The sequence below is a fragment of the Paralichthys olivaceus genome, chromosome 1 (assembly GCF_024713975.1).
Source record: "Paralichthys olivaceus isolate ysfri-2021 chromosome 1, ASM2471397v2, whole genome shotgun sequence".
In the NCBI taxonomy this organism is placed as follows: Eukaryota; Metazoa; Chordata; class Actinopteri; order Pleuronectiformes; family Paralichthyidae; genus Paralichthys; species Paralichthys olivaceus.
The window spans coordinates 31,784,618-31,795,033 of NC_091093.1; the positions used below are offsets into that span (position 1 = coordinate 31,784,618).

The following is a 10,416-nucleotide window of genomic DNA, read 5'->3' on the forward strand; positions in this document are numbered from 1 at the left end:
ATATGCTCTTAATGGCTGTGTGTCCTCTATCCACTCACATTATACAATTACTTCTCCTGTATATACCTACAGCCCCTCACTCATCTTTCTCCCTATTTTAATAAAAATTCTGGAATTATAATTGCTACTCCCACCTTCTTGAATAAATTCTTTGATGCAACTGTATAAACCTGGATATAACTGTAACCATCAATATATCCCTGTATTGTATTGAAAATATCTCTATTTTCCTTTTTTAATAATGTGACATTGTAGATGGAATTTATTTATTTTAGATGTAACTTTTATATCTAGAAATATGTTGAAATATGTCTTTGGTGAAAAAGTGACTGCAACTGTGTCTGAGGGTCTTCAACAGAAAACAGTTTCCTACAACTTCCAAATACTGATTCATGCCTGACGTCACTACAGCAAAGTTTAAACATGAGCTCAAGTGTTTGGATGGGTTTCAACAGTGTAGTAGCAAGAGATAAAAAATTAAATGTCCCAGCAAAATAATACAACTAAGAAGTAAGAAATTAAGATTTATTAGCATTAGCACAAATGAAGTTTTAATATATTTGTGAGTGAAATCTTCAGTTTTCAGTCAGATTGTTGAGACTCTTCTGTGTTTGAACAGCTCGTCCAGCTTCTCTTCCAGAACCGAGCTCGTTCCTCTCAGGCCTTTAACCACTTCTGACGACCAATCAAAATACTCCTGCACCCGCTCCGCTGTCCAACCTAAACACACACACACACATGGATAGAGTAACCGGTACACTGTGAAGGACTGGTACTTTAACCAAATATTTTTGTTGCCAAGAATTGTAGTAAAGCTCTTTAAAAACAACAGAACAGCGTGATAGCAGTGAAATGCTGACCAACAGGTGTGCAGCGGTTCAGGTCCCTCAGGTTGTACAGTTTATCAGCCAGTTTGACCAGTTTGGCTTGATGACTGCAATGAGCCGCGTGTTCCACCTGCAGACGTTTCCTCTCCTGTTTGGGTAGACTCTTCTCGTCGGTCACCTCCTGGACGATATGAGCCACGGTCGGCCCAAACTTGATCTCGAGCTCGGCAGGCGTGGTGTCAGTGTCCTCCACGGTGTCATGAAGCAGAGCAGCCTGCGGGCAGGACATGTACAGTTCAGTGATTGAGGCCCTATTCACACCTGCTCTTAACGTCTGTCCTGAGAACTGATCATGTTTAGCTTGTTCACTTCCTGCCCTTTATGCAAATAATCACAACTGTCATTGGCGTTCAAGAAGAAGAAATAATGTTGTTTTTACAAAGTTTAGTTTACAGATGTGTCTCATGACAAAGTTGTTTGCGTGTGTGTGTGTTTGTGTCAGCAGTGGGCGAGAGAGGAGGGACTGAATGAACAAGAAGGAAGAAGAAAGACTTCGCCATTTAATCATTATGTGTGGACTTTGTGACCACAAACAAATCAATGTGTCGAGACTGAAAAGTGTCAACATACTATTGTTTCATTGTGAAAGTTTAGCGTCAGCTCAGTAGACTTCATACGTGGCCCAGGACACGTTCACACAGTGAAAGAATCCAAGTAACAACATACCTGCAAAACCTCAATGTCTGTGACGCCTCCTTCATGGCTGAGGATTCTTGCTACTCCTAAAAGTACACACACACACACGAAGTTAAGATTTCACTTTATATACAGTCTATGGTCAGAACACTGAACTTAAAGGTCAAGTATCATAAGATTTCACTTTAGATACAGTCTATGGTCACGGGGCTCCAGTTGTTGTTTCCGCGGTGACACGGACAGATTAGCGAGCAGCACCTGAAGTCATGGCGGTCAAGAACGTACCGATTGGATGATTGATATACGGAGTTTTATCCGCATCTTTGCGTCGCTGGTTACGATGTTTCTCTGCAGAGAAATAAACCGTCTCTAGCAGCAGAAGTGCGTCTGAGTTCATGGTGAAAAATCAATTAACAGGAAATAACACTGCGTCAAACGTCGCATCAACGGAAGTAGAGGGGTCCGTTGGTTTGAAGAGTCCGGGGATAAACAGCTGTCAGTTTAGCTACAGAAGCTGCTAGCTGCTCATGTGATGTGTCAGATATTCTCTTTATTCTTCTTATTTATTCTCTCTTACAGGGTGAGATCAGGGTGAGATCAGGGTGAGATCAGGGTCGATTCCTTTGTTTAATGAATATTATCATTTCATATCGGTGTCAGCACTTTGACAGTAATCTGTGAGAGTCGCTGTGTTTTTAGCCAACAAGCTAATCGAGCTCTCAGGGTTCTGTTGTTTCTGAGTCTGATTCTTATGGGACAGTTTTTACTCGTTATTTCGAGGAGTGGATGAGTCACCACCCTCGTGTCCCTGCTGTGGCCCAGAATGGCTCACGGTGGCCGAACAGACTCTCCGGAGCTCCCGGACTTCTCTCTGCTGAAGAGGCTGGCCAGAGATCAGCTGATCTACCTGCTGGAACAGGTGAGATCCACTCACACACTTCTGTAAAAACATCAGTGTCCTCAGCAAATGTTATACATCTTTATGTACAGTCTACGGTTTACACTCAATTACTCTGAAATGATCAAGCAGCTGTTTTATTGTTAGAAATAAATCAGTATATCTCATATGATATTATATTAATATGTTCTATTACATAGTAAAAGTGTCTGTTTGTGATGTTCTGTTCTCTTATTAAATAATATTATATTATTATATTACATAGTAAACGTGTCTGTAATGTTCTGTTCTCTTATCATATTATATTATTATAATATATTATTTTACTACACAGTAAAAGTTTCTGTTTGTAGTGTTCTGTTCTTTATTTTATCGATTGCTGTTGAATAGATTTAGTCCTCACTGTCTTGTTGTCTCACAGCTGCCAGGGAAGAAGGACCTGTTCATTGAGGCTGACTTGATGAGTCCACTGGATCGTATTGCTAATGTTTCAACACTTAAGGTGAAAGTCATCAGCTTTTATCTTATTGACATGAGAAAAACAACTGCGCTGCCTCAGAGGCTTTTACTAACATTTGGTCTTGTTTTATTTCAGCAACATGAGGTTGACAAACTCTACAAAGTGGAATATAAATCTATTGTCAGCACCTCAGATCAGTGAGTACACACACACACACACACACACTCACTCACTCACACACACGATGATGTGACTGCATGACAATGTGCTGTGTCTCTCTCAGACTCTGTTTCCTGATCCGGCCAAGAATACACACTGTAAAGTGGATCTGTGGTAAGTAGAGTCAGATGTTTTCTTTTTGAAATGTTTTCAACTTTTTTTATGTTTATTTCATAGATCTTGAATGAAATTATAGCAGAAAGATGGATACATGTATATATAGTCAACAAAGAAAACTATCACTGGAGAAACTATCAAATTGAAAATTATCAGCTGTAAATGTAACTAATTACATAAGCGTTGTTTTTTTGTTCATGTTTAGTTTATCTACGAGGAATAAAGTTATCCTAACCCTGTGTTGAGTTTGTTACCTGAGGTGAAAACATTATTGAATGTCCGTTTATCAGATGTCAGTAAATCTCAGTTACCTGTTTTAGAATGAGTTGAAACGTGATGTGTTGAGTTATTGAACTGACTCTATCTTACTATTCTGTTATTCTGTGATCTCACACTTCCTGCTGTAAAGAGTTTTATGTGGGAAACTCTGACACAGTACAAACTAACTGCTGCTTCTGCTCTGATGCTGAAGCTGCGACGCTAAGTGTTTATCACTAGCGGTCTGTAGTGGAAACCCTGTATTTACACTTTTTTGTCACCACTGTTTGACATTTTTCATTCTCTCATCTCTGCTGCAGTCTGTGTGTGTGAGTGTAAATTCTGCAGAGGGTTGAAGATGAAGCAACTCGACTCGATCAAATACAGAGACACCAGCTCAATGCTTGGTGCACCAGTGTGACCAAGGAAAATGTTTTGCAGGTTTTTGGTCTCATGTGCACTCTGGAACTTTGGTGTTGAACTCTGTAGAAACTCTGTGACTTCATCATATTGTCACTTGCATCAAAAGTCTAAGGTCTGTATTTCATGCTGTATTCTTTGTTCCAGATGTGGCCAATGCAGACAAAGCTGCAGGAAGATTCAGAAGATACAAGATAATCTTCACCCCACAGAAGGTATTTCCTGCTCTGCTGCTGTGATTTGTTTTGAATGAAGTTCTTGATATTTATATATGGGGCGACTGTGGCTTAGGTGGTAGAGCGAGTCATCCACTAACAGGGACGACAGTCCTTCGATCCCTGTCTCCCCCAGTCCTTGTGCTGAAGTGTCCTTGGGCAAGATACTGAACCCCGAATTGCCTCTGATGGCTGTGCCGGCATATGATTAATATATGATAGAGGAAGTGCTGCACATACATGCTCTATGTAAACGTGTGATCTATATTAATACAGAAGTTATATACCACATATTTACTTGCCGACCATCTTGTGTCATCCAGTTCTTTGCATGTGAGGCGGTGCTGGAGGAGCAGGGGATCTTTGGTGGTGAGAATCTTTCTGTCTTCACATTTATTTTGAGTAGAAATAATCAGTGTTAATAAAAAGTTCATAGAAGTTGTTAAACTTGTTTTTGTCGTTTCGCAGATGTGACCATCGATGAATGGGCGTTCTACCTTCTTCCACTTGACGATGACATCATCAGTCTGGAGCTGCCAGAATTCTTTCGAGACAATTTCCTGGTAAAGACAGAAACTGAAAAAGAGCTGATATGATTTGTTGATTCTCTGTGAAGCTGACGGTATTTTTTTTGTTTAAGTTTGTCCGTCCGTCTGTTTGTCCATCTATCGGCCCCACTCTTCTGAACGTAATATTTCAGGAACCATGTGAGGAAATTTCTTCTAATTGACTCGAGGATGAACTGATGAACTGACCTTTTGGTCTTGTGAACGTAATTATCTCAGGAACACCTTGAGTGAAGTTTCTAAAATTTTGCAGAAACGTTCACATAGACTCAATGAACTGATTTTGAAGGTCGAAGGTTGCTGTGATTTCTCAAAAGAAAATTGAGATATCAAGATTTCTTTGAGGGTATGTCTTGATGTTCACTTTGACTCAAAGATGAACTGATGTGGTCAAATGTCACTGTGACCTCACATCACATGTTTTTATCCTTAACTCAAAAATGTTTTCTTCGTATGACGAAACACATTAATAACATTTAATAATTTACTTCAAAATCTTCACTACAACTATTATTAGTCTGGACAGACATTTTTACTTACAAAAATAACTGTACGCTTGTGTTTTTGTAGCTTGTAGTTTGTAAATGATCAAACTTTCCACAGGCAGGGGACCAGCGCTGGGTGAGGACCGCTGCCAGCGCTCTGCACCTCCTTCACTCTGTTTACGGTCCGTTCTCCAAGATCTACGGGATTGGAAGATGCTCCAAGGTGTGGTATGATCAGAGACTGTCAGGTCTTCTAAAGATAATGTTCTGATGAAGGACTGAAGCCTCATTGATTGTGTCTGGTGCCAGATGACGTACGAGCTGTGGAGGGAGCAGGTAGAAGAGGAAGAAACAAAAGCCTGTCAGGCTGAAATAGGAAAAGTTTTTCTTATCGACAGAGGTAAAAAGCTTCGTATCCTTTTCCCAGTGGACATCTTACCATGCAGTTTTTTATTATTTAACATCAACATTGTGTTTTGCAGATGTGGACTTTGTCACTCCTCTGTGCTCTCAAGTTGTCTACGAAGGACTCGTGGATGATATATTTAGAATCAAATGTGGTGGGTCTCAAATCGACATTTGAATTATTTTACTCCTTTAACTTGTTTTAAAATACAGATTTATCCTTTTTATTTTTTGTACCTTTTTTTAGCTTCCTTTATTTTGTCGTTTTATGCCATGGGTTTAATTTTGTCTGTTGTTTTTAATATCCCTCTACAGTCTGTGCCTGAAATGTGCTTTATAAATAAAACTGCCTTGCTTTGCAGGATGTGTGGAGTTTGGAGCTGATGTTACTTCCTCTGACAAAAGTTTGAAGGTCATGCTGAACTCTCAGGATAAGGTATGAGCGACACTGGATCTCATCTCTGATCATGTTGATCATGATGATTAAAAGTTAAACGTTCTATGAACTCACGTAGGTCTTCAATGAAATCAGAAACGAGCATTTCTCCAACGTCTTTGGGTTTCTCAGTCAGAAAGCCAGAAATCTCCAGACTGCATATGATGTGAGTAAATGTTCGTTCCCCTCATCAGACTTTGTGACTCAACTGAGGTAACTGACTCTTTTTCTTCATTCTTCGACAGAAGCGTCGGGGGATGGACATAAAGCAGATGAAGACGTTTGTGTCAGAAGAGTTAAAAGGGTTAAAACAAGAGCATCGGCTGCTAAGCCTGCGTGAGTACGACTTTTACTGTACACATGTACTTGTACTCTGTGACATTATTGTACTGCACATGTGTACCTGTTCTGTAATATATTATACCGTACATGTGTACCTGTACAGTGTGACATACTTCACTGTACACATGTCCTTGTAGTGTGACATATTTTACTGTACATGTGTACCTGTACTGTGTGATGTATTTTAAAGCTGCAGTGCTGAAGTGCACCTTCTCTCTTCCAGACATCGGTGCGAGTGAATCAATCATGAAGAAAAAGACGAAGCAGGATTTCCAGGAGCTGTTGAAAACAGAACACTGTAAGATTACGTTCAGAGTTTAGTTAAACGTGTACCTTGAAAAATATTTCGTCAATAAATGATTTGTTCAGTCATATTTTTGTTTATTCCTTGTTTTCTCTTCTAGCTTTACTTGAAGGATTTGAAATTCGTGAATGTATTTCTTTCATAGAGGAGCATATCAACAGACAGGTGCTTTTACTTAAACACAGAGTTGTAAACAGGTCAAATAATAATTTTAATAATATGATGGAACCTTATTTATTTCTTTTTTTAAAGGTCTCCATGATAGAAAGTCTGAGGCTGCTTTGTCTTCTGTCCATCACAGAAAATGGTGAGTTGTCTTTTGATAAACAAATATAAATCTAATTATTCTCAAGTTGTGTTAATAACTGTGAGATGTTATTTTCTCTCAGGACTCCTGCCAAAAGATTACCGCTCGTTAAAATCACAGTATCTACAGGTGAGCCTCAATAAGAGAAGCTGCTGACAAATGTTTTCAAAGTCACTAAATAATTAGACATAGTTTTAGGAAACATCTACATTTGATATTTTATTTGTGGTATTTTTACTTCTCTTGAAGTTATTTTCTATCTTTGTATGTTTGATACAAACAGGCTGGGAATGTTGTCCTTTTAGGGGCGAGGTCATTTGGTGTTTGATTGTATAAAGATCTGAATGAGATTAGTTCCTCTTATTTGTTAGCCTATTTAGTAGTGACATATTATAACCCTCTTTAGAGAGTGTCGGCCTGCTCCTGAGCAAGTAAAGTAAATGATTTATTTCCACCAGCTTCTTTAACATTTGATAAGAACGACAATGGCCAGCTGTTTTTTTTCAAACACTTGAGTTTTCAGTCGATTTAATGAGTTTTTTACTGAGAGCCACAGACTCAGGACAGTGTCAGATGTCAGAGAGAGTCAGAGAGAGGTCAACTCGTATGTATTGGTCTTTTTATTCACTGACAAACAGAAATTGACCGAATATGGCTGTGCCATGTTAATGTGGCCCACAGTTTAGGAGCAACCTTTGTGTAACGTTGAGTCTGCTTGACATCATCAGAGCTACGGAGTGGACCACCTGCTCACATTTGCCCACCTGAGGCAGTCGGGGCTGCTGGTGGAGCAGCAGCCGGGCGAAACACTGACCGTCATGGAGAGCAAAGTGGGTAAACTGGTCAACGACAAAGCTGCAGGTGAAACGGCTTCTTCCTCATCACAGTTATCGAATCTCTGGCTACTGGATATGACTAATGAATGGTTTTGTGTACATTTTGTGTAACTCTCCTGATCCTCATCACTTTTGTCTTTTTAAAATTATCTTTTCTTCCAGGAAAGCTGACTGACGCCTTCTCCTCTCTGGCAAAGAAGAGTAATTTCAGAGCCTTGAGTAAAAAGCTGAACCTGGTAAAGTTTTGTCAACTTTTCTAGATTTATTTCCTAAGAATCTTATTCATCTCACTGACAAAGATTAGAAACTGGATTATCATTTTTTGTGTGAAGGTGCCCAAGTCAGATGAAGAATATGACCTGCGGGTTCCACGAGACATGGCTTACATCTTCAGCGGAGCTTACATCCCTTTGAGCTGCAAACTCATTGAGCAGGTGAGTGAATCAGAAGGATGATCTGAGCTGTGGCTCAAGAGGTGGAGAGGGTCGTTCACTAACCAGAAGGTCAGTGGTTTGAACTCCGGCTCCTCCACTCTGCTTCAGAATTGTTGTGCTGACAATGTGTGAATGGTGTGTGATAGAAAAAGCTCTGTGGCCAATAAGACTGGAAAAAGCCCAGTTAAATTCAGTCCGTTTCACCATGTACTGAGCGACTGGTTAGTTCGAGACAATAACATGAGGAAAGTGTGTGTAATGTGTTGTGATATGTACGTCAGTGTCGTGTTGTCTCCTCGTGTGTTGTGTAGGTGCTGGAGCGAGATGGATGGACGGGGCTTGAAGAAGTCACCAGGCTGCTGAATGGACATGACTTTTCTGTAACAGGTTCAGTCACCAGGAGATTTGTTGAAGTTGAAGGAGATATTAAAAATGAATAATTTTTTAATCTGTTGAAATTAAGATACTTGCACAAACCTGCCTAGATGTTTAAGTTTTCAGCACTTTAAGTCAAATTAAGATGCATTTGGGCAGTAAAGAAAAAAAGAAAAGAAAAAACAAATCAAGAAGAAAAGAATCATTGCTTGCATCACTCAGTGGAGTTACACACATACAAGGGTTTAGTCACCAGGTCAGAAGAGAAGAAATAAATGTATTATCTGATTAACATGACCTGGTTTCTCTGGGAAACCTCCATGTAGACAAACAGCAGGACTAAAGCTACATGTCGCTGTTTGAAGTAATGAGTGATGAGGTTTTCTGTCTAATCAGGTAGCAACGGAGCAGATTTAAGAGCAAAGAATGATGCTCAGCGCATTGTCCTGGTCGTGTTCCTCGGAGGCTGCACCTTCTCTGAGATCTCAGCCCTACGCTTCCTCGGCAGAGAGAGAGGTAAACGTGACCCTCTGTTCTTCAAGTGTGAACCGGTCATCTAGATTCCAATATGCACCCAAATGAAAACTTTTTTAAAGAACACGAAGGAGAGAAAGGGTAATTTAAAGGTTATTTAGTTATTGCGAACATACATGAATCAAATTAATCTCTAAAAAAGATTTGAAGCAAATTTAGCTACTCGCTAGTTTCCATTTGTGGTTCCCCCTCTAGGGTCAGGTGAACAGAAAGCATAAAATTCTCAACTACAAATGGACCAACAACCTACAGTGTGCAATGATAATAATAATAATATAGAATACAGACTGATATATCCACCACTCCTTCCTCTCAGTGTTGGAGTTTCGGTGCTGGAGTTTTTTTCACTTCTGCTGCTCTTGTTGCTTTGAGTGAAACAGTCTTGTTTTAATTAACGACGCTGTTTTCTGATTTCAGGTTATAAATTCATTGTGGTAACAACTGCCATCACCAACAGTTCGAGGCTAATTGAAGCTTTGCTGGACAACCATGTGTGAGACGTGTCAGCTCATCATGACGGACAGAAGCCACACACATGTCTGAGTGAACTCTTCATGCTTCATTCCCTCCAGCTCTGACATGACAGATGGAAAGTTTCCTCATGCTCTGATTCTGTTGTCAAAACAACTGTGAAGATGTCTCATGTAAAAACAGTGAATGTTTTTAACAGACGTTGAAGCTTTTCCTTGTGTTTTTTGTCTCAATTTCAAAATATATAGAACAGATCTGCTTGTTGTTGTGTCATATGATTAGTAATCAGATAGAAGACACAAAAATCAAATTCCTACGCAAAACGTATAAAGAAATATCTCATACATGTTACAGCATTCCTGTTTTCTGAGTTTGTGACAGAAGTGAGCTATGTCACAATCTGTCAGAGGTGAAGTGTTGATTTATGACATGACACATACATGATTTATTAGTAATCACATACATGACACACACATGAATTATTATTCACATATATGACACATACATGATTTATTACATTACACACATGATTTACTATCTATCATACATGACACACAAACATGACATACATGATTTATGACATCACATATATGACACATGATTTATGACATCGCATACATGATTTATTACATGACACATACATGATTGATTACGTCACATACATGATTTATTACATGACACACACATGAATTAATATTCACATATATGACACATGATTTATGACATCACATCCATGATTGATTACGTCACATACATGACACATGATTTATTGAAGTGACGATTTCAGTTTAAAATAAAGTTTCAACAGGAA

General features: G+C 39.3%; 2 protein-coding genes across 2 annotated transcripts; one reads left to right on the top strand and one right to left on the bottom strand.

Moving 5' to 3' along the window:
* Nucleotides 1-511: 511 nt before the first annotated feature.
* On the bottom strand, nucleotides 512-1,949 carry hddc3 (HD domain containing 3). The gene is made up of 4 exons (XM_020106718.2): nucleotides 1,809-1,949; nucleotides 1,554-1,609; nucleotides 861-1,101; nucleotides 512-720 (listed from the first exon to the last, which is right to left on the bottom strand). The coding sequence occupies exons 1-4, from the start codon at nucleotides 1,918-1,920 to the stop codon at nucleotides 587-589; spliced, it is 543 nt and encodes a 180-aa protein (XP_019962277.2). The 5' UTR covers nucleotides 1,921-1,949; the 3' UTR covers nucleotides 512-586.
* A 35-nt stretch (nucleotides 1,950-1,984) lies between these two features.
* Nucleotides 1,985-9,956, top strand: vps33b (VPS33B late endosome and lysosome associated). The gene is made up of 23 exons (XM_020106713.2): nucleotides 1,985-2,442; nucleotides 2,843-2,923; nucleotides 3,017-3,078; nucleotides 3,165-3,214; nucleotides 4,043-4,110; nucleotides 4,434-4,479; nucleotides 4,579-4,673; nucleotides 5,280-5,384; nucleotides 5,471-5,561; nucleotides 5,644-5,721; nucleotides 5,929-6,002; nucleotides 6,082-6,168; nucleotides 6,248-6,338; nucleotides 6,568-6,642; nucleotides 6,749-6,813; nucleotides 6,901-6,955; nucleotides 7,038-7,084; nucleotides 7,684-7,816; nucleotides 7,954-8,027; nucleotides 8,124-8,225; nucleotides 8,537-8,612; nucleotides 8,997-9,116; nucleotides 9,552-9,956. Exons 1-23 carry the CDS (start codon nucleotides 2,347-2,349, stop codon nucleotides 9,629-9,631), a joined length of 1,851 nt encoding a protein of 616 aa, XP_019962272.1. The 5' UTR covers nucleotides 1,985-2,346; the 3' UTR covers nucleotides 9,632-9,956.
* Nucleotides 9,957-10,416: the final 460 nt, after the last annotated feature.

What these genes read in the sequence shown, in the direction of transcription:
- hddc3 (XM_020106718.2), bottom strand. Translation starts at nt 1,920, where the DNA reads ATGAACTCAGACGCACTTCTGCTGCTAGAGACGGTTTATTTCTCTGCA. An exon ending in GTATATCAATCATCCAATCG is followed by an intron (nt 1,610 to 1,808) that starts GTACGTTCTTGA and finishes GTGTACTTTTAG; the next exon opens with GAGTAGCAAGAATCCTCAGC. An exon ending in CAGACATTGAGGTTTTGCAG is followed by an intron (nt 1,102 to 1,553) that starts GTATGTTGTTAC and finishes TCCTGCCCGCAG; the next exon opens with GCTGCTCTGCTTCATGACAC.
- vps33b (XM_020106713.2), top strand. Translation starts at nt 2,347, where the DNA reads ATGGCTCACGGTGGCCGAACAGACTCTCCGGAGCTCCCGGACTTCTCT. An exon ending in CACTGTAAAGTGGATCTGTG is followed by an intron (nt 3,215 to 4,042) that starts GTAAGTAGAGTC and finishes TCTTTGTTCCAG; the next exon opens with ATGTGGCCAATGCAGACAAA. An exon ending in TCTTTCGAGACAATTTCCTG is followed by an intron (nt 4,674 to 5,279) that starts GTAAAGACAGAA and finishes AACTTTCCACAG; the next exon opens with GCAGGGGACCAGCGCTGGGT.